This window comes from Schistocerca gregaria, chromosome 8 (assembly GCF_023897955.1).
Source record: "Schistocerca gregaria isolate iqSchGreg1 chromosome 8, iqSchGreg1.2, whole genome shotgun sequence".
Lineage (NCBI taxonomy): Eukaryota > Metazoa > Arthropoda > Insecta > Orthoptera > Acrididae > Schistocerca > Schistocerca gregaria.
Window position 1 is genome coordinate 452,872,215 of NC_064927.1, and position 23,872 is coordinate 452,896,086.

A 23,872-nucleotide genomic window follows, 5' to 3' on the forward strand; every position below is an offset into this window, starting at 1 on the left:
TAACCTCAGGCTTTTTGCAAATGACAGTGTTATCCGTAATGAAGTACTGCATGAAAGAAGCTGCATAAATCTTCAGTAGAGCTTCATAAGATTTCAAAGTGGTACAAAGATTGGTAACATGCTTTAAATGTTCAGAAATGAAAAACTGTGCACTTCAAAAATCAAAAAAACCTAGTATCCTATGACTGTAATATCAATGAGTCACAGTTGAAAGTGGCAGACTCATTCATATACCTGGGCGTTAACACTTTGTAGCAATATGAAATGAAATGAAATAATCGCATAGATGCAGTTGTGGGTAACGAAGGTGGTACCAAATAGGACTAATAGGGATACTGAACATATACAGAGAAGGGCAGTACAAATGGTCGTAGGTTTGTTTGACCCATGGGAGAAAGCTGAAGAGATGCTGAGGAAACTGAACTAACAAAATTTTGAAGATAAGATGTGAACTAGTCAGAGAAAGTCTACTAACATGGTTTTAAGATCTAGCTTTAAACAATGACTCTAGGAATATACAACAACCACCTATGTACCGCCCACACAGGAATCGGGAGGACAAGATTAGAATAATTATAGTGCTCTCAGAGGCAGTCAAACAATCGTTCCTGCTGCACTCAATACAAGAATGGAACAGGAAGAAACCCTAATAACTGGTACAATGGGGTATATTCTGTGCCATGCACTTCTTGGTGGTTTGCAGAGTATAAATGTAGATGTAGACTTATCACATCCATCTGGCTTTTAGGCAGTAAACTTTATGATTCACTGTTGACATGCTGTTAGTGTTGCGAGTTACATTTGTGCTGTGAAATGTAGTTTTGCTTTCTTAGCAGTTAGTTCCCATAAGTCTTGAACAACCAAAAAAAATTCTGTTATGTTTGTGGTAGCTATGTAACTGCTAAGCAAAGACAGGAAATTAACAGTTTTGTGGAAAATGTAGTTTAGCTGTTTCTTTGAAATTAGTTCCCATATGCGTTGAACAACCCAAACATATTCTGTTACATTTGTGGGAGCTACGTAGTTGCTAAGCAAAGCCAGGAAATTAATAGTTTTTTGAAAAATGTCTACTACACATACTTTGGTATAAGGCCCGGTGATGAAAACAAAACCGGGATCCACACAAGGTTTGGCATATATTCAGAGCACCATAAGGAGATGTGTGAAAACATCAGATCTGTATTGAAATAAGGGAACTATGAAAGACATTCTTGAACAACATATGGGGATTTGAAAGAAGTTAGCATGTAACTTTGTCAATAATATGTCTGCGCAAAAATGCCAGACATCATTTTAGTGGAACAGCAGTGCCAAAAACAAGCATTGGAAGGTATCTGAAGGGCCCAAAATAAAAACCCTGCAACTCAATTTACAGAATATAATAAAGAAACTAATTGTTAAACCAAGCAAGGCACTGGTATTTCCTCTTAACATCAAGTTAGGATTAATGAAACAGTTCACAAGAGCATTTCCGAAAATGGTGATTGCTTCCTATTCTTGGTAACTAACTTTCCAAAAGTATCTTTGAGAAACTTAAAGAAGCAATCTTTGCAGGGCTACAAATCAGAAATTTGATAAAAAGACAAATTGTTTGAAAGTACGATAAATCCAGTGGGAAACAGGGTTGGGGTTTCATTTAAAGAAGTAGTCAGCAACTTTTGAGCATCAACAAACACTTAAATTATAAAACCATGGTTAGAACAATGTTGCACAGTTTTATGAAATTAGGATGTGCCACAGGTGTTAAGCCTTCCTTTTCGACATTCACATATGGTTTGTTTCTATGTGAACACAGAAGACTAGGAATAACTGTTTCACCAGGACACCAATGAAATGGGAAAGTGATACCAGGGAAGGTGTAATCCACACAGTATGGTACTGGTGAAGGGAGACAACCAAAGGCAAGAAGTTTCGCTCCATATTGGAAAGAACTTGATGCAGTGAAATCGATGAAGGGAAATTAAATTGTCTTACATGTTTCGTGGGTCTGTATTAATTAATAGTATGTTAAAGTGAACATATATGATTGTGTACTCTAATGAAGTGTGTGATGTTTTTAGATAAGGTTACAAAATAAATAATTTATTTTAATGCAATTAAAAATTCTCTGTTAGAAGAAAAATGTGATTTCAGCTAAAACTTCAGATGTGATTTGTACAAAAATTTGATGTGATACAGAAAAACAGAAATCAGATCTGAAATCAGAATGAGAAATACTTTGAATATCACCTTACAGTCATAAAACATAGTTCCAAAAGTTTTAAAATGCAATGTAGTGTAATTTGCTTAGTTTCACTTTGTACTGTCCTATATGGCAGAATCTTGTGACGTAATGCAGCTAATGTCAAAAAATATTCATTCTACAGAAATTTGCAATAAGAACATCACTTTAAGTTGATAACCTATTATCTTGCAGAAATCTCCTCAGGATCCTAGAGACCCTTACACATGTGCAGACACACATCCTACCTAAAAGCATCTGTGATTAACAATAAGAGTGAATTTAGGAGGAACAGTGCAATTCACAACGACAATAGTGTGTGTAAAAATAATGTGCATAAAGACTATGGCCTGTCTATGACAGAATGGAGTTTTACACTGTGATGCAAAATTTCAGGTTACTGGTAGATACCGGATGGGAAACTGGAATTTTCACGATGTTCGTAGAATGTAAACAGTGCTTTGTTGGTCACTCCTCCAATTTATCACAATGTTCAGACTCCTATTAAAATTAATTTTACTCTGAACAGTCTTCAATTTTACCAGTATGTAGCGAGCTGATAAGATCCTGTGTAAGAGAGGGAGCAGTGGCTACTTTTCTCTTCACACATGTAAAATAATCTAGCAGTAATTCCTGCAATTAGTCATTGGAGTAGATTACCACTTATCATAATTTGTTGTTGATATACTTTACAGAAGCACTATGTAGTGGCTGCTTCAGTCTATCAACATGTAACATCACTAGTTCCATATTGCCAATGACTTTTTGTTCACTAGAGAATTTATGGATCATGATGTATAATTAAATAAGAGATCAAAGATTCCAAGACTTACCAAGCGGGAAAGCGCCGGTAGACAGGCACAATAAAATAACACACACAAACACACACGCAAAATTTCTAGCTTTCGCAACCAACGGTTGATTCTTCAGGAAAGAGGGAAGGAGAGGGAAAGACGAAAGGATGTGGGTTTTAAGGGAGAGGGTAAGGAGTCATTCCAATCCCGGGAGCGGAAAGACTTACCTTAGGGGGAAAAAAGGATAGGTATATACTCGCGAACACACACACACACACACACACACACACACACACACACACACACACACCCTTTCGTCTTTCCCTCTCCGTCCCTCTTTCCTGAAGAAGCAACCATTGGTTGCAAAAGCTAGAAATTTTGCGTGTGTGTTTGTGTGTTATTTTATTGTGCCTGTCTACCGGCACTTTCCTGCTTGGTAAGTCTTGGAATCTTTGTTTTTAATATATTTTTCCCATGTGGAAGTTTCTTTCTATTTTATTTAAATAAGAGATCAGACAGAGTCGTGTACTCTGGCGGTAAATCATTCAACAAGCTCCCCTCTAGTATACTGCAAGAAATTGGGAATATTAACCAGTTCAAAACAATATTACAAATGTGACTCATTAAACACTCTTTCTACAGAGTATTGAATATCTAGATTCAGATTTTTATAAGTTCTGCAAAGCAGCAATGTTGATTGTGAAGACACAAGACATATACTAATGTAATGTAAACAGGACACAGTGTTTATAGATTTCGGTAACCACTTTCTATCAAAAGTATAAATATAATAAAGTACATATTAAACTACCAACAGGAGGTAAACAGTACCTTTCTTTCTAATGTATATGGGTAACTTTAGCTGACGTGCATGAATAATGCATTACTTCATTGGTACAGTCTCCTTTTTCCTTCATTTCTCCAACATCTTTACAGTTAACAGGTTGACTGAAAGTTATGCAATATTACCATTTCTAGCTGTCAAAATCTTTATTGGCCCTTAAAACATTTTCCAGGCAAAAATTAATTTTGGTGTATAGGCGGCAGCAGTCTCACAGTCAAAGTTGGTGAGGAGGGTTGTTATTTCTACAATTCATATTTCAAATCTCTCTGAGTCCCCACTGTCAATGTACCTCTAGGTCTGCAGTTTCACTGTGCTTTGAAATACACCCCCCCCCCCCCCCTCTCTCTCTCTCTCTCTCTCTCTCTCTCTCTCTCTCTCTCTCTCTCGTGTGTGTGTGTGTGTGTGTGTGTGTGTGTGTGTGTGTGTGTGTGTGTGTGTGTGTGTGTTTAAATATTTGTTTCATTTCATTGCTTTTTCCAAAGCCATTAGTTACCTATACCTAAAAACAACAGACGCATGTTCACAATACACTATAATACTGATTTACAATAAACACTAATACTTGCTACGTAGCTAACATGGCTTTTGAATCTAGATAATTGTATAATTTCTAGGAATGGTAAATGAGGTACATTTTCAATCATCTTTTGAACTGATGGTGGTTTCCAATGTCCTGTTCTATGGTCATGGATGCTTTAAGATCACTTTACTAGAGTACATACCGTATTTAAGCGAATCTAAGCCGCACCTGAAAAATGAGACTCGAAATCAAGGGGAAAAAAATTCTCGAATCTAAGCCACACCTGAAATTTATGACTCGAAATTCAAGAGGAGAGAAAAGTTTTAGACTGCACCTCCAAATCGAAACAAAGTTGTTTCATTGTAACATGAGACACAATTGTGGTCGAATGGATGAAGATACAACTACAGTAGTTTGGTGCGAGTCGTAAGCTTAACTGTTAAGCTTTACCAAGTAGCCATTGTTATGTCAGGCGCTCCGACCGTATTTATACGGGTATCCTTCCTTTTTCACGTGCTTCGTCTGGTTTGAATCGATTGCTTATTTTGCTTTGATCTGATTAAGTGCCGTTATCTTTGTTATAGGTGTTTAGGTCGCTCTTAGCTGAAAATGCATTATTGTACTGTCATGCACTGTTTGTTATTAGGCCTACTTACACTGCAGCTTTCTTTGATAATGATCAACAAGAACCAAATAATAAACTGCGTATGATAGATGTTCTGAATGGGAATTTTGCAAAAAATTTTCTACGTTTGAAAATCTTTGCAGGTGCCTCTTTAGTACATTACATTTTGCACAGAAATTAGATTCATCTTAGATTTAAAAATCTAGTCAGTTGCCGTGCTTCATTTCGGACTGTATCACTATTCAGCATAAGAATAATAGGAATTTAAACATGACATGGTATGTATATTCTTCCGCATTTGCTGTTGTCTCACTCTAGTTTCGTAGTTTATTAGGCAGACAGGTAAGTTAGTTGTAGCGGCACCTACCAACATTTTTCAGAACTTCCGCTTACTTTGCACTCTTTTTTTAAACCTCCGGCGTTTTTTTGGATTACAAAAACCGGAAAAAAAGTGCTGCTTGGATTCGAGTAAATATGGTATTTGCACTTTAAGACAAGGAGGCAATGTCCATATGGTAATTATGTTTCTTGTTTTGTATTGTGAATGTGAGGATTGCAGTTCAGCTGCGTCTGAGTTTTTATTGTCAAGCAACAACAGAGCATTTGGGAGTAAAAGCACTGGGAAGCGAGGCTAAGAATTCCAAATTCCTTAAAGAGGCTTTTGCAATAAATGTGGTTATCTACTTTACACACTATTCGTTTAGTACTAGCTTCAGTTGAATAAAAACTTCTTCATCTGCACTGGAAATACTTCTAATAGCATAACATTCTGAACTGGGCTTCACGATTAGTTTGTGTGTGGTTTTTCAAAGTCTATTTTAAGTTGTTATTGAACAGGCCCCCAAGGAATTTTACATGTGGTATTGCATTTGGTGTATACCATTACTTTCTATTTCCAATATTAACAGGCCTGTTTTATAGAGTTCTTAAGAGGTTAAGATTCAAGTTGTTTGCTGTGAACCAAATGTCAGTCATTTCAATTACTGTCTACGCTGTTTGGTATGCATAGAAGCCAACTTTTAAGAAAGCCAACTTGTTATGGGCTGGATAGTACTGACTGTGAGGGAGGGGGGTACTTATCAGTACTGTGTTAACATTAGCATGAAATTCTGACTTGTTCTTCCTCACCAAACTAAAAACTGAACTGAAGACTGGGAGGATTATGAGAAGCATTTGCGGCAACACTTCTTGGCTCCTATGTGTAAGTTGTTATTTCTATATTGGATTTCCCCTCGGGTCTATCAGCTGCTATCTCAGTTAGCCCCTCTGCCGGAACCTGCCTCCCTGTCCTTCCAAGAAATGTGTGACTTGTTGTCTGACTATCATCGAAAAAACACGCACGTCGTTGCCGCCCGCATGGCGTTCTACTGGTGTTGTAAACAGCCCCATCAATCTTACCGCGCTTGGGCGGCAGTACTACACGGACTGAGTACGAAATGTCATTTTGTCACGGACACACATCACGAGTCTTATGCTGATTCAATGGTTAGGCATGCTATTCTACGGCTTGCTCCTGATAAAGAAGTTCGGCAACGTGCCCTACAACTGCCAAACCCGTCGTTGTCGGAAGTTCTAAGCATCGCTCAATCCTTTGAAGTGTCTCACGCTGCAGGCACGCAAATAGACGCGTGGTGTGATGTAGGCGCTGTACAGTCAACTCTCGACACGGGCAAATTGCCTGTTTCACAGGAGAACGACGATGTGGCGGCGGTTCACTCGCGTCAACAACGTCGTGTTGGGCCGCAACGCTCGCAGCGAAACCAGCAACCACAGAAGCCGGTTCGTTCCGCAATTCCTTCTTGCCCCCGTTGTTCCGTACAGCATGACAGGGCAGCGTGTCCAAAACGTTGGGCCACGTGTAATTCATGTAGGAAAAAAGGCCACATTGCTTCTGTGTGTCAGTCCCCTAAAGTTCCTGTCGACGAGGATGAGGTGTCGGACATGCATGTTCACTGTGTGCTTTCTCAAACACATAAGTTGTTTGTTACTGTTCGTGTTATGGATAAAGACATCAGCATGCAAGTGGACACTGGCTCTGCAGTAACTCTCATTAATTCTTGCACGTATTTGGCGTTGGGCACCCCTCCTTTGTCTCCAGTTACGCAAAATCTGAGGACTTATAATAAACAGAAAATTCCTATCATGGGCCAGTTTGATGCTTCCACTGCCTACAAGTCTGTTCGGCCCCTCACGTTTTATGTGGTGGATCATGCGGGCACTGAAAACCTGTTCGGTTATGATGCTTTCCAGTTGTTCGGGTTCTCCATTGATGATGATGTGCACCTCATATCTGAGAATATTCCGTATCAACAGCTGGATGGATTGTGTTCTGAATTTTCGTTCGTGTTCTCTGCTGGTCTGGGTTGTGGCAAGGATTTTGAAGCCCACATTACACTTAAACCTACGGCTCACCCTAAGTTTTTCCGGGCACGCCCTATTCCGGTGGCGTTGCGTGCACCTGTCAAGGCTGAGCCAGACAGGTTAACAGCTTCAGGGATTCTCCTTCCGATTACCTCCAGCGAATGGGCATCGCCGATCGTGGTGGTTTCTAAACCAAACGGGAGTCTGCGATTGTGTGGTGACTTTAAAGCCACTGTCAATGCTCAGAGCCTCATTGACACTTATCCTCTTCCCCGTCCTGAGGAGTTGTTTACCAAGCTCGCTGGGGGCCAGTTCTTTTCCAAACTTGACTTATCGGAGGCGTACCATCAGTTGCTGTTGGACGCTACTTCCAAGGAATTTCTCGTTATCAACACTCCTTGTAGGTTGTATCAGTACCAGCGGTTACCATTTGGCGTCGCTAGTGCACCGGCCATTTTTCAGCGGTTTTTGGAACAGCTCATGGCTTCTGGTCCCGGCTGCATAAACTATCTGGATGACATTGTTGCCACGGGGGCCTCCACTGAGGAGCACCTTCGTAATTTGCGTTCACTGTTTCGGGTTTTGCATTCGGCTGGGTTGAGGTGCAATCTGGACAAGTCACAGTTCTTCCAACCCTGCATTGTGTATCTTGGTTTCCACTTGTCCCGTGAGGGTATACGTCCTCTACGTCAGCACGTTGCGGCCATTAACGCTCTACCCCGGCCGTCTACGGTCAAAGAACTTCAGGCGTTTCTAGGCAAGATTGCTTATTATCACAAATTCATTCCATCCGCAGCGGCGGTAGCTTATCCTCTGCATCAGCTGTTACGCAAAAACGTCCCCTTCTGTTGGTCCGACGGGTGTGAGCAGGCTTTTGTCCACCTGAAGGCTCATTTGCAGTCGGCGCCTTGTCTTGCCACATTCCGTCCGGGTCAGCACTTGGTTCTGGCGACTGACGCGTCACAGTATGGCCTAGGGGCTGTTCTCGCCCATCGGTATGAGGATGGGTCGGAACGACCCCATCGCCTATGCTTCCAAGACCCTCAACGAGGCGCAACGGCGTTACTCTCAAATCGAAAAGGAGGCGCTCGCTATCATTTATGCTCTAAAAAAGTTCAGCGTTTTTTTGTATGGTTCTAAGTTTCACCTCATCACCGACCACAAACCGCTGGTCTCCCTGTTCAGCCCATCGGCATCGCTTCCGGATAAGGCAGCTCACCGCCTGCAATGTTGGGCCTTATGCTTGTCTCGTTTTCATTATGAGATTCACTATCGCCCCACGGCCCAGCACGCCAACGCTGACGCATTGTCGAGATTGCCGATAGGCCCCAACCCGGTTTTCGATCGTGATGAACTCCTCTGTTTCCACATTGATGAGGAAGAACGTCGTGCGGTTGAGGGTTTTCCACTTACAGGTTCGCATGTCGCGTCGGCTACTGCGCGGGACCTGGTCCTGCGTCGGGTGATCGGTTTTGTTCGACGGGGTTGGCCGGACAGGACCAAGGGCCGGGCATCGGATCCCCTTTGCAACTACCATGCCTTGCACCTTCATCTGTCTGTTCGTGATGGTGTTGTTCTTCTGGCCACGGATGGCGCATCTCCACGGATCGTGGTGCCAGCCTCTCTTCGCAAAGATGTTCTCAAACGGTTGCACAAAGGCCATTGGGGTATTTCTCGGACTAACTCTCTGGCCCGCAGGCACGTTTATTGGGCCGGTATTGATTCGGACATCGCCCATATGGTTGCTGCGTGTGGCCAGTGTGCTCAACTGGCGTCACCTCGTACAATGCCCTCTCCGTGGCCTGATCCAGCTCAGCCATGGGAACAGGTGCACGTCGACTTTGCCGGCCCCTTCCTCGGTACTTATTGGCTACTGTTGATTGACGCCTTCTCGAAGTTTCCGTTTGTTGTTAGATGTCCGTCACCCACCACTGCGGCGACGATGCTGGCTTTGTCCAAAATCTTTGCGCTAGAAGGTCTTCCATCCACGATCGTCACAGACAATGGTCCTCAGTTCTCTTCGCAGGCCTTCCGTGATTTTTGTACTGGACAAGGGATTCATCATGTTACAGCACCTCCCTTCCATCCGCAATCGAATGGGGAGGTCGAGCGCCTTGTCTGCTTCAATTTCTGAGTTCTTATCGCTTCACGCCTCTGGGTGATAGCAGCCCTGCTGAACTCTTGCATGGCTGACAACCGCGCACTCTACTGCATCTGCTTCACCCTGTCAGGCCTTGTGCTGTGTCCTCTAGTGCGGGAAAATACTCTGTGGGCACCGACATGTGGGCACGAGGGTATGGATCTCGCCCTAAATGGATTCCAGGGGTGGTCACGGCTCTTCGCGGTCGCCGGCTTTGTGAAATACATACGGGCGACGGCACGGTTGTTCGCCATTACGACCAGATGCGCCCATGAGTGGTGGCCACGCCGGTGCCACCGCCCCATCCTTTGCCTCCACCAGCCCGAGAAGCCAGTCCTGTCGCTGCTGCTGATCTACCGTCCGTGTTGATGCAGCCGACGTCACTACCGCTTCTGAGTATGCCGGAACCGGCCCCAGTCGCGATGCCGCCTTCTCCAGGATCCATCTCGCTGGAGCACACTCCCAGGTCCATGACACCTATGGATGCTGCTCCGGAGTTTTCATCCATCATCTCATCCAGGAGGCACGTTCCACGCACGAGCTTCCGTCCTGGAGGCCATGGATGTCTCCGCGCTGTCATGGATTTCTTCTGCATGGATTTTAATACCTACTCCGAGTTCTTCTTTTGTTTCCTTCACTGCTTGCTCAATAAACAGATTGAATAACTTTGGGGAGAGGCTGCAAACCTGTCTCACTCTCTTCCCAACCACTGCTTCCCTTTCATGCTCCTCGACTCTAATAAGTGCCATTTGGTTCCTATACAAATTGTAAATAGCCTTCCGCTCCCTATATTTTACCCCTGCCACCTTCAGAATTTGAAAGAGAGTATTCCAGTCAACATTGTCAAAAGCTTTCTCTAAGTCTACAAATGCTAGAAACGTAGGTTTGCCTTTCCTTAATCTAGCTTCTAAGATAAGTCGTAGGGTCAGTATTGCCTCACGTGTTCCAACATTTCTACGGAAGCCAAACTGATCTTCCCCGAGGTCGGCTGCTACTAGTTTTTCCATTCGTCTGTAAAGAATTCGCGTTAGTATTTTGAGACTGTGAGTTATTTAACTGATAGTTTGGTAATTTTCACATCTGTCAACACCTGCTTTATTTGGGATTGGAATTATTATGTTGTTCTTGAAGTCTGAGGGTATTTCGCCTGTCTCATACATCTTGCTCACCAGATGGTAGAGTTTCGTCAGGACTGGCTCTCCCAAGGCCGTCAGTAGGACGGACACTTACTTTTTGGGGACTCAGTTTTATTTTGTTCACTGTTCTGATCATTTATTGTACAAAAATATACGGTAATTGTTTTCGAGTAGAGTGCATGTTTGTTGCTTCATTTTCTTTTTTTTATTATTGAGAATAACCCATGTCTAATGATTTATAATATGTAAGTAACAGACCAAATCATGCAGCCCGTACATTAATTTAACTATTTGTTTGATTTTTGTACTTGTACTTTTACTGTGCTTTAATCCATTGCAATTTTAACACTTGATAATGGCCTAAGGCCAAAATGTAGACTGTAAAATAAAACCTGTTGTACAGTCAAATGGCAGTTCTATCTTTCAATGGAAGATCCAGGATGGAATGTAACAATAAGGAAAGATCACCATATAGCGGAGATGGTAAGTTGCAGATAGGCACAACAAAACGACTGTCTCAAATAAAGCTATCGGCCATTAAGGCTTTCGTCAAAAATAGATGAAACACACACACACACACACACACACACACACACACACACACACACACACACACACACGACAGAAGTCTCAGGCAACTGAAACCACACTGAGAGCAGCAGCAGCAGCAGCAGCAGCACCAGTGCTTGATGGGAGTGGCGACTTGGTGGGAGTTAAGTGGAGGCTGGGGTGGGCAGGGAGAGTGATAGTGCATCTAAAATGCAGCACTTCACTGTCCGCCACCCCTATCCTACTATCCAACATCCTTCCTGACCCTGTCTCCGCCTTACCCCCACCCACTTGCCATTCCCATCATCCGACACACTTTATGTCATACCTATATGCGACTCGGCATCTTCGCTATATGGTGAGTAGAAACTTTCCTTTCAAAATATGGTTTCAGAAAATTTTATATGACTGCGGCTCCATACAAAAGTAAAATCATTCAAGTATAATATTAAATTTGTACGTATCAAATGCCGGCCCCAGCAGCCGGAAAAAATAGCTACGCGTGTGTATATGTGGGCTGTGGTTGTGAAAATGTGCGTGTCTTTTCTGTTTTGAGAAGAAGAAGAACTTTGAAAGTTTAAATGTTTAAATTTTCATTGTGTCTGTCTATGACACAGCACCTCCTCTATGTTGTTAGTGGAAATCTTCCTCTTCATATTCTTGTTAATCAATCCCAGACTTTCCATTGTTTGATTTTGTATATATCAAGATTAATATCTCCAATTTTATTGATTTCCAAGTTAAGTTCTGATAAGCACAACACATGGAGCCATTCCATTTGCCCTTTTAATTTTCCTATTTGGACATCAGAAGTTCTTTCTCTGAAGTTTTGATGGAAGATACTAAATGTGTGTTCTTTAGTATCCATGGCTTTGTCCCAATTGTCATATTTTGTATCTTGATTCCCAAGAGAGGGGTCTTCTATGATTCAATTCAGACAATTTTGATCTAGAGGATAGGAATGCCCCAGTTCTTCAGCCATCCACTCAGGTTTTTTTTCCTGGTATCCCTGCAGTTATTATTAGTTTCTAATACACTGCAATTTCAGAGCAACGACTTGTCTATTTATATTCTCAATCATAATTGTCACTCTCTGGATGTTTGAAATCAATTCTTTTTTTTAATACTGGTTGTATACTGACAAAATCTCTACTAGCTGTATCTCTTGGGAGTGTTTCCTTTCCACTGATGCCTTTGTAGAACACTTGTTTGGCTTTGTCATTACCTTCCTTTATTTCTACATTAGTTCGGGATAATTCTATACCATCCAGGAGGTAACTCAACAATGAAACAGTTGCAGAGTTTCAGCAGGAGAATTCATTTTCTAAGCTGATGTGCTCCCTGAGAAAACTTAGAAGTGAGCAAAACTTTTATCTCAAAGACACAGTCAACCAGGGATGGAATACCTAAGGTACATGCCAAGGAGTTTTATTCCCATTTTTTAAATTAGGTTTAGGGAGCAGAGTGTAATATACAACACTCTAGTGCGCCAACTACAAACTCCACGAGGCTGTGTAATGTCAGAGTTATGCCCAAAATATTAGGACATTTGAGTAATGAGGAGGAACAAGAACTTAGAAATAAAGAATTAGAAGAGGTCGTTACAGAAGTGGCAGCCCAGTGTAAAAGGTCAATAATTAGAGATATGTTGTACAGTGAAGTAATAAATATGGTATTAGATTCGCGTTGTGAAGTGAATGTAGTATCAGAGTGTAGCTAACCGAATGTGCTGTAAATGGGATTGCAGTACACTGGAGTCAAAATTATAGGCAACAGCTACCAGTTTATATTATGCAGCAGACAAACCCCTGTCTGCCACAGCACTTGCTCACTTCATCCAAAAATAAAATAAAAAAATAAAAACAAGAACCATATCTGTGTAGAAGAAAACACTAATGCATAACTGTGCATTAAACAAAACATAGTCAAATTAAATATTACCTATCATTGTGCCACTGGCAGTAGTACAAACACCAATGACAACAATTCTGTGACCTTACACAGGCAACAGGCAGATTTCTGCAAAGTGCTGGACACAGTGTGACAATGAGACTGTTCACAAAGGTCCTAGCATACAGAATAGGTTTTTAGATATATACATGTGGCTTGACGACTTCTTAAGTAATAGAATCCAGTTCATGTCTTGGACACTGAGTGTTCATCATAAAGCAAAAGAACTGTCCTAGAGTGCTCAATAGAGTCACTCTTCTTCCCCATATACATAAATAATCTGTCTGACACAGCCAGCAGCAATCTGCAACTGTTTGCTGGTAAGACTTTAGTGTATTGAAAAGTGTCATAATTCGGTGACTGTAGGGGATACAGGATGACTCTGATAGGATTTTCTGTTTAGTGTGATGAATGGCAGCTTGCTCTAAATTTGATAAACAGTAAGTTAACACAGATGAGTACGAAAAACAATCCCATAATTTCGAATACAGTGTTTGTGGTGTGTGTGTGTGCTGCTTGAGAAAGTAATGTCAATTAAATATCTAGGCGTAACCTAGTAAAGGGGGGGGGGGAGGGGGGGGGAGGGATATATATATATATATATATATATATATATATATATATATATATATATATATATATATATATATATGAACAGTTGAGATGGACTGTAGGCAACATGAGCTGTTGACTTCTGTTTATTGTGAGTTCTAGGTAGGTGTGGTTCATCTATAAAGGATACCACAGACTGAGCACTTGTGCGATCCTTTGTTCAATACTGCTCTCGTGCTTTGGCTCCCCAAAATGGGATTAAAGAAGGCATCAAAGCAATTCAGCGGCATACTTATCGGTTTGTTACCAGTAGAGCTGATCAACACACAAGCGTTATGGAAATACTCTGTGAATTAAAATATAAATCTTAAATCTCTGAAAGGAAGCAGGTCAGCCCCCCCCCCCCCCCCCCCCCACACACACAGACACCTTAACACACAAAAAACTATTGGGAAAGTTTAGAAAACTAGCATTTTTTAACAGTGTGTTATGGACACACACACACACACACACACACACACACACACACACACACACACACACACACACACACCTGGCATTCTGTAAATACATTTCATTTTCTGACATCAAAGGCATGACACTATCTTGATTGAACTAGAACGAGGGTAGAAATTTGTGATTTTATTTGAGATTCCTAAAAAGAAAAGCAAATATAAGCTTTGGAAATTGCTCCTCCACTGCCCTAGCTTACTTGGCTTCACGAGATGTGATGTACGTGTGCAATTTGCTTACACCCAATAAGTGTTTTATATATATTGTAGTTAATGGTGCAAGTTACTGTAAAATGTTGAACACATCATTCTATTCTCATATAGCATAGAAGTAGTTAAATGTTACTTACTGCAAAGTGACTGACAACATCATCTTTCTCATCCTCTTCATATCCTGATACGAGGACCTTAGTAGGTCGATGGTCGACAGAAACATGTGCGTAGCCTCTGCCCCTGAATGCAAAGAATATATATTTGTTAGTTGTCCGTTTTCTAGTTTTCAGTGAACTAGTTCTGAAGGCCTACTGGCCTTGGTGTACTCATATTGGATGAAAACATAATATCAAATATGTGGCAGGAACAATATGCTGCGTGAGCTGAATTTGGACGATGGCTCTACTTTTCGTAACTTCACTAAGACACTGTGTGATTTTAATATGCTAATAAATATGGTAGAGCTATTTCTTTCAGAGAACAACATACAATTCTTGTGAAACAGAGACTTGCTGTTAGTCAATGGTTTTTGGCTTAGGAGATTGCTTTCAAAGCCTTGCACATTCATTCCATATTTCACAGTTAGCTATATTTCAAATAATTCCTGCAGTTTGTGAGGCATTGGTTGAAAGGCTATGCAAAGAAAATTCAATTATGTACATAATACTGAAGTATATACCGAATTGTAAATTGAAATACTTCTAATAAATTAATATATAACACCATATCGTCTTTATTATCAGCACCTAGCGTCTTTTCTGTAGTAATCAATGAGAGAGGGATATCTGAAGTAGTTATGGATCCCCTTGCCACATCCACCATATTCACACTTACTGATAATTCCACCATTCGCTTACATACATTCATTTCTGAGATAACCTGATACAATGTCTGCACTGTGTTAGCCGAGACCTCAATTTCTTTTCTACATCATCACTGCTGGTGTTAAGCACAGTTGTAATTTTCCGAGTGGTGTTTTGTTATACCACAGAATTTTTATAGTTTGCATTTCACAGGTTCCACAGGCTTGCCATTGCTTTATAGTGTGCGGTTAAGATCAAACATCTGTTGTCTTAATACGGCAACAGATGTTTCAACTTATCACACTCTAAGAGGCAACATAATTAACAATAATCTGCTATGCAAAGTACGTTGGAAACACATGCACCATACAGTAGCATTTAGCAGGAGCAAGCAGAAAAGATGTTTCCTTTGGTTTGTACCAACACAACTGTTTTTGTGTTTGCAGCATCTTGCAAATGCTGAGTCCAGCTGTAGCTGCAAACAACATTGTGAAACGTGTTTCAAACTCAGTGCTAATGTGATTAAAGGACAAAAGTTCTCACATAAAAAGAATAACACTTCAAAGCAGAATATTCTCTGCAGCTCAAAAGCAAATGTGATTTTATTTCTTTGCTCTGGGACTGAAACAGTAGAGTGGAACTAACACTATGGCATGTGCTCCATTTCCAACAATTGCTGAACATTGGTTCTGCCAATCATTCTGGGAGTGCACATTCTTCTTCCTCCACATTTATCCATATATTTTCCTATTCCTCATTCTTTCATTACACTATAGCTTCCTGCTTTGTTTTTTGGTGCCTGCATTTTTCTTCACTTCTGTGCATTTCTTTTCTCTCAGCTGTCCTCAACCACCCCACTGCCCCTTCTCCCTTCCTTCATACTGTAGACATTCTACTCCTCCTGTCACTTTTGACTTCCCATTCATCCCTCGCTGTCTGATGCAATGACACAAAGTTTAGTGAGGTTAACCTATAGCCTTTATACACTCCTGGAAATTGAAATAAGAACACCGTGAATTCATTGTCCCAGGAAGGGGAAACTTTATTGACACATTCCTGGGGTCAGATACATCACATGATCACACTGACAGAACCACAGGCACATAGACACAGGCAACAGAGCATGCACAATGTCGGCACTAGTACAGTGTATATCCACCTTTCGCAGCAATGCAGGCTGCTATTCTCCCATGGAGACGATCAAAGAGATGCTGGATGTAGTCCTGTGGAACGGCTTGCCATGCCATTTCCACCTGGCGCCTCAGTTGGACCAGCGTTCGTGCTGGACGTGCAGACCTCGTGAGATGACGCTTCATCCAGTCCCAAACATGCTCAATGGGGGACAGATCCGGAGATCTTGCTGGCCAGGGTAGTTGACTTACACCTTCTAGAGCACGTTGGGTGGCACAGGATACATGCGGATGTGCATTGTCCTGCTGGAACAGCAAGTTCCCTTGCCGGTCTAGGAATGGTAGAACGATGGGTTCGATGACGGTTTGGATGTACCGTGCACTATTCAGTGTCCCCTCGACGATCACCAGAGATGTACGGCCAGTGTAGGAGATGGCTCCCCACACCATGATGCCGGGTGTTGGCCCTGTGTGCCTCGGTCATATGCAGTCCTGATTGTGGCGCTCACCTGCACGGCGCCAAACACGCATACGACCATCATTGGCACCAAGGCAGAAACGACTCTCATCGCTGAAGACGGCACGTCTCCATTCGTCCCTCCATTCACACCTGTCGCGACACCACTGGAGGCGGGCTGCACGATGTTGGGGCATGAGCAGAAGACGGCCTAACGGTGTGCGGGACCGTAGCCCAGCTTCATGGAGACGGTTGCGAATGGTCCTCGCCGATACCCCAGGAGCAACAGTGTCCCTAATTTGCTGGGAAGTGGCGGTGCGGTCCCCTACGGCACTGCGTAGGATCCTATGGTCTTGGCGTGCATCCGTGCGCCGCTGCGGTCCGGTCTTAGGTCGACGTGCACGTGCATCTTCCGCCGACCACTGGCGACAAAATCGATGTACTGTGGAGACCTCACGCCCCACGTGTTGAGCAATTCGGCGGTATGTCCACCCGGCCTCCCGCATGCCCACTATACGCCCTCGCTCAAAGTCCGTCAACTGCACATACGGTTCACGTCCACGCTGTCGCAGCATGCTACCAGTGTTAAAGACTGCGATGGAGCTCCATATGCCACGGCAAACTGGCTGACACTGACTGCGGCGGTGCCCAAATGCTGCGCAGCTAGCGCCATTTGACGGCCAACACCGCGGTTCCTGGTGTGTTCGCTGTGCCGTGCGTGTGATCATTGCTTGTACAGCACTCTCGCAGTGTCCAGAGCAAGTATGGTGGGTCTGACACACCGGTGTCAATGTGTTCTTTTTTCCATTTCCAGGAGTGTATGTATACATTCTCGTACAGCCACTTGGCAGTAATCTCCTTCCCTTTTTTAAACAAATTCGAGGGGCTGTGGTATTACAACGAGAAACGTTTGAAAAGTTCCCAGAATGAGATTTTCACTCTGCAGCGGAGTGTGCGCTGATATGAAACTTCCTGGCAGATTAAAACTGTGTGCCCGACCGAGACTCAAACTCGGGACCTTTGCCTTTCGCGGGCAAGTGCTCTACCGTCTGAGCTATCGAAGCACGACTCACGTCCGAGTGAAAATCTCATTCTGGAAACATCCCCCAGGCTGTGGTTAAGCCATGTCTCCGCTATAGCCTTTCTTTCAGGAGTGCTGGTTCTGCAAGGTTCGCAGGAGAGCTTCTGTAAAGTTTGGAAGATAGGAGACGAGATACTGGCAGAAGTAAAGCTGTGAGTACCGGACGTGAGTCGTGCTTTGATAGCTCTGACGGTAGAGCACTTGCTCGCGAAAGGCAAAGGTCGCGAGTTCGAGTCTCTGTCGGGCACACAGTTTGAAAAGTTGTTTTTTATTGTTCAATGTAGTCTTCTTGTAAATTCATGCACTTGGTCCAATGATGCCAACTTGAAAATCAGTCTCCTCCAGACTCGCAAAACAGATGTCAACTCCAGCTATCAATTCTTCATCTGAAGTGAATCTTCGTCCACCAAGAAAAATTTTCAGTTTGGGGAACACATGTAGGTCTTACGGAGCCATATCAGGTGAATAAGGCTGGTGTGGCACAATTCATACCTTAGTTCGTGTAATTTTACCATGGCGACGTCATGCATTTTTGATCCAGTGTCAAGAGTCCTGGCACACATCTTGCAGATAATTTTTTCATTTCTGATTCTTCTGTTAAAATGTGATATACCCTTTCAGATGACATCTGGCAAGCATGAGCAATTTAACACACTTTCAATCGGCAGTCCTCCATGACCATTTGCAATGATTTCTGGAGTAGTGGCACACCTTGGCTGACCACTACATGATCGTCATCTAAGCTCTCCCGACCAAATTTAAATTCATTTGTCCACTTGGCAACAGTAGAATATGAAGGAGCAGAGTCCCCCAGTGTATTCTGGAAGTCTGCATGAGTGTCCTTTGCTTTCATACCTTTCTTTATAAAGTACTTAACCACTGCTTGAATCTTGACTTTTTCCCATCTTCACAATTAACTACACAGGAACAACTGAGCCATGTCACCACCACTGCTCTCTTCAAAGAGTTAAGGAAATGAACCTACCTACCTTCCTACCTACCTACCTACCTACCTCCCTCCCTCTCTCTCTCTCTCTCTCTCTCTCTGTATATATGAGCGTGAATCTGTTCACAGCATACTGAAATGTTGCAATCAAGCTGTAACAAATGTACAAATAACTACACATGGCTCAATTACGTGAAGTGACAAACTGTCACTGAGTGGGGTCCCTTCTGTGTGAGGCGTAGACACTACATTTCCCATCACCTTACGTGGGGGTGGGAGGGCTGAGGAAGGGGATGGTGGAATGGTGGAGGGAAGGGGAAAGGAGGGGCAGGTGAGAAGAAGGCAGGAGTGGGAGAGAGGAAAGCGAGAGGGAGAGGGAGAGGGAGAGGGAGAGGGAGAGGGAGAGGGAGAGGGAGAGGGAGAGGGAGAGGGAGAGAGGGGGAGAGGGAGAGAGGGAGAGAGGGAGAGAGGGAGAGAGGGAGAGAGGGAGAGAGGGAGAGAGGGAGAGAGGGGGAGAGGGGGAGAGGGAGAGAGGGAGAGAGGGAGAGAGGGGGAGAGGGGGAGAGGGAGAGGGGGAGGGAGAGGGGGAGGGAGGGAGGGAGGGAGGGAGGGAGGGAGGGAGGGAGGGAGGGAGGGAGGGAGGGAGGGAGGGAGGGAGGGAGGGAGGGAGGGAGGGAGGGAGGGAGGGAGGGAGGGAGGGAGGGAGGGAGGGAGGGAGGGAGGGAGGGAGGGAGGGAGGGAGGGAGGGAGGGAGGGAGGGAGGGAGGGAGGGAGGGAGGGAGGGAGGGAGGGAGGGAGGGAGGGAGGGAGGGAGGGAGGGAGGGAGGGAGGGAGGGAGGGAGGGAGGGAGGGAGGGAGGGAGGGAGGGAGGGAGGGAGGGAGGGAGGGAGGGAGGGAGGGAGGGAGGGAGGGAGGGAGGGAGGGAGGGAGGGAGGGAGGGAGGGAGGGAGGGAGGGAGGGAGGGAGGGAGGGAGGGAGGGAGGGAGGGAGGGAGGGAGGGAGGGAGGGAGGGAGGGAGGGAGGGAGGGAGGGAGGGAGGGAGGGAGGGAGGGAGGGAGGGAGGGAGGGAGGGAGGGAGGGAGGGAGGGAGGGAGGGAGGGAGGGAGGGAGGAAGAAGGGAGAGTGGGAGGGGGGAGGGAAGGTGGGTGGGTGACAGTGAAGGGGGGAGAGGGGAGGGGCAGGTACGGGAGAGTGGACGGCGAGGGAAGTGGAGGGGACAGTGGAGGGGGGGGAGGAGGGGGGGGGAGGAAGGGGGCAGGGAAAAGGGAGGGGGACGGTGTAGGGGGAGAAAGGGGAGGGGGATGGGGGAAAGGGAGACAGATTTGGCGGGGGGGGAGGGGAGTGCGGCGGGGGGGGGGGGGTAGGGAGTGCGGCGGGGGAGGGAGGGAGTGCGACGGGTGGGAGGGGCAGGGAAAGTGATGCGTGGGGGGGGCAGGGAAAGTGCGGCGGGCGGGGGGGGCGGCAGGGTGTGCGACGGGAAGGGCAGGGTGTACGCGGGGGGGGGGGGGGGGTGGTAGGGAGTGCGACGGGGGTGGCAGGGAGTGCGACGGGGGTGGCAGGGAGTGCGACGGGGTGGCAGGGAGTGCGACGGGGGTGGCAGGGAGTGCGACGGGGTGGCAGGGAGTGCGACGGGGTGGCAGGGAGTGCGACGGGGTGGCAGGGAGTGCGACGGGGGTGGCAGGGAGTGCGACGGGGTGGCAGGGAGTGCGACGGGGGTGGCAGGGAGTGCGACGGGGGTGGCAGGGAGTGCGACGGGGTGGCAGGGAGTGCGACGGGGTGGCAGGGAGTGCGACGGGGTGGCAGGGAGTGCGACGGGGTGGCAGGGAGTGCGACGGGGTGGCAGGGAGTGCGACGGGGGTGGCAGGGAGTGCGACGGGGGTGGCAGGGAGTGCGACGGGGGTGGCAGGGAGTGCGACGGGGTGGCAGGGAGTGCGACGGGGTGGCAGGGAGTGCGACGGGGGGGGGGAGGGTGTGCGACGGGGGGGAGTGTGTGCGACGGGGGGGGAGGGGTGAGCGACGGGGGGGGGGGCAGGGAGTGCGACGGGTGGGGGGGGCAGGGAGTGCGACGGGTGGGGGGGCAGGGAATGCGACGGGGGGGGGGGGAGGCTGGGAGTGCGACCGGGGGGGGGAGGCAGGGAGTGCGACCGGGGGGGGGGAGGCAGGGAGTGCGACCGGGGGGGGGGGCAGGGAGTGCGACGGTGGGGGAGGGGGCAGGGAGTGCGACGGTGGGGGAGGGGGCAGGGAGTGCGACGGTGGGGGAGGGGGCAGGGAGTGCGACGGTGGGGGAGGGGGCAGGGAGTGCGACGGTGGGGGAGGGGGCAGGGAGTGCGACGGTGGGGGAGGGGGCAGGTAGTGCGACGGTGGGGGAGGGGGGCAGGGAGTGCGACGGTGGGGGAGGGGGCAGGGAGTGCGACGGTGGGGGAGGGGGCAGGGAGTGCGACGGTGGGGGAGGGGGCAGGGAGTGCGACGGTGGGGGAGGGGGCAGGGAGTGCGACGGTGGGGGAGGGGGCAGGGAGTGCGACGGTGGGGGGCGGGGGCAGGGAGTGCGACGGTGGGGGGCGGGGGCAGGGAGTGCGACGGTGGGGGGCGGGGGCAGGGAGTGCGACGGTGGGGGGCGGGGGCAGGGAGTGCGACGGGGTGGCAGGGAGTGCGACGGGGGTGGCAGGGAGTGCGACGGGGTGGCAGGGAGTGCGACGGGGGTGGCAGGGAGTGCGACGGGGTGGCAGGGAGTGCGACGGGGTGGCAGGGAGTGCGACGGGGTGGCAGGGAGTGCGACGGGGTGGCAGGGAGTGCGACGGGGTGGCAGGGAGTGCGACGGGGTGGCAGGGAGTGCGACGGGGTGGCAGGGAGTGCGACGGGGGTGGCAGGGAGTGCGACGGGGTGGCAGGGAGTGCGACGGGGTGGCAGGGAGTGCGACGGGGGGGGGAGGGTGTGCGACGGGGGGGAGGGTGTGCGACGGGGGGGAGGGTGTGCGACGGGGGGGAGGGTGTGCGACGGGGGGGGGGGGGGCAGGGAGTGCGACGGGTGGGGGGGGCAGGGAGTGCGACGGGTGGGGGGGGGCAGGGAGTGCGACGGGTGGGGGGGCAGGGAATGCGACGGGGGGGGGAGGCAGGGAGTGCGACCGGGGGGGGGGCAGGGAGTGCGACGGTGGGGGAGGGGGCAGGGAGTGCGACGGTGGGGGAGGGGGCAGGTAGTGCGACGGTGGGGGAGGGGGCAGGGAGTGCGACGGTGGGGGAGGGGGCAGGGAGTGCGACGGTGGGGGAGGGGGCAGGGAGTGCGACGGTGGGGGAGGGGGCAGGGAGTGCGACGGTGGGGGAGGGGGCAGAGAGTGCGACGGTGGGGGGCGGGGGCAGGGAGTGCGACGGTGGGGGGCGGGGGCAGGGAGTGCGACGGTGGGGGGCGGGGGCAGGGAGTGCGACGGTGGGGGGCGGGGGCAGGGAGTGCGACGGGGGGGGTGGGCGGGGGCAGGGAGTGCGACGGGGGGGGGGGGGGCAGGGGCAGGGAGTGCGACGGGGGGGGCAGGGAGTGTAACGGGTGGGGGGGGCAGGGAGTGCAACGGGAGGGCGGGGGCTGGGAGTGGATGGGGGGGGGGGGGCAGGGAGTGCGACGGGGGGGGGGGACAGGGAGGTTGTAGTGGGCAGGGTGGATAAAGGCGGGAAGGAGATTGCATGTGGGAGGGAGGATGTAGGTGGGAGGGAGGATGTAGGTGGGAGGGAGGATGTAGGTGGGAGGGAGGATGTAGGTGGGAGGGAGGATGTAGGTGGGAGGGAGGATGTAGGGGGAGGATGTAGGTGGGAGGGATGATGTAGGGGGAGGATGTAGGTGGGAGGGATGATGTAGGGGGAGGATGTAGGGGGGGGATGAGGAGAGAAGGGTGTGGATGGTGTAGTAGGGAGGTGGGAGGAATGGGGAGGGAGGAGGAGGGGGAGGGTCGAGGGAAAGACCGTAGATGCATAGGTGTGTGTAGTGCCCGAGTGGCAGCAGGGAAGGTTGATACCATGGGGCTCACGAGAATGAAAGTAAAGAGTATTCCCAACTGTGCAGTTCACAAAAAGTAGCCGGTAGGAAGGAATTAGGTGGTGCAGGACAGGGAGCACTCACTGGAGTGGGCATCATGTTCAGCAAATGGGTGGTCCAGCTGTCTCTTGCCCAGTTTGGCTATGGTCATTCATGCGGAAGAAACTCCCCATCACAGCCCTCTCAGATTTACTGGTAAGAGGGCCAATTGGACAGCCTGTCAAAAACTGAACACAGATCAAGTATGAAAACAGGAAGGTGGTGTACTGAACTGTGGAAAGAAAAAAAGCAGAATAGGAACTGAACAGTCGAAGATCAACATGGGCAACATAGAGCACCTTTCAATGATGGTGGGACCGTGGTCATGTGGTCACAGTATGGGACTGTGATGGGGAAGATCCAGGTTCAAACCTCTCTCATGCCCCCTTTTTTCCCCCACAAAATTATGAACTGTTTGTCTAATGACTGATAAGTCTGTTCGCTGTATTTAAATTTGTGTCTGTATCGTGGTGTAACATCTGCTTGAGCTCCAAATGTACATACCTTCTATTTGTTTTACACAATTACAACATGTTACGAGTCTTGAGTTCCATTTTCAAAGGTTTGAGTCTTTAATTCCTTCATTGTGACATAGTTCACACCCATTTATTTGTCAATTTCATTGCTGTGAGAGGCCTGTGTGGCTGCACGCTGACTTGTGATGATAATATATATATTCATATCACATGACTCTTATTCTATAACCAATGTATAGTATGATCATTCCCAAGACTACAGGAGAAGAATAGACATGTCAATGACCAGACAGACAGTGCATAAATTTGTGGGTGCCTTGGGTGCGGAGGGGTATAATGATACATCCTTCCCCAAGACTCTAATGAAGAGACTGATACCACTTTTTTTTTATGTGCATCAGGGTGGCTGTTGCACGAGTCAGTGCTTCCTACAGACTTGTGTGTCTCTATATACATCATTCTGTCCAATAAGCTAAAACACTTGATATTCATTGTGAAAGCATACA

The 23,872-nt window shown here is 47.5% G+C and overlaps 1 protein-coding gene across 5 annotated transcripts in view; it reads right to left on the bottom strand.

Moving 5' to 3' along the window:
- The window catches only part of LOC126284062 (RNA-binding protein 26), a 223,834-nt gene that overhangs the window by 26,976 nt on the left and 172,986 nt on the right, over positions 1 to 23,872 (bottom strand). For all 5 annotated transcript variants that reach the window (XM_049982659.1, XM_049982655.1, XM_049982656.1 and 2 more), the window contains one exon: positions 14,555 to 14,657. In XM_049982659.1, the coding sequence (XP_049838616.1) occupies positions 14,555 to 14,657 (103 nt within the window). The remainder of the gene's footprint in view (positions 1 to 14,554; positions 14,658 to 23,872) is intronic.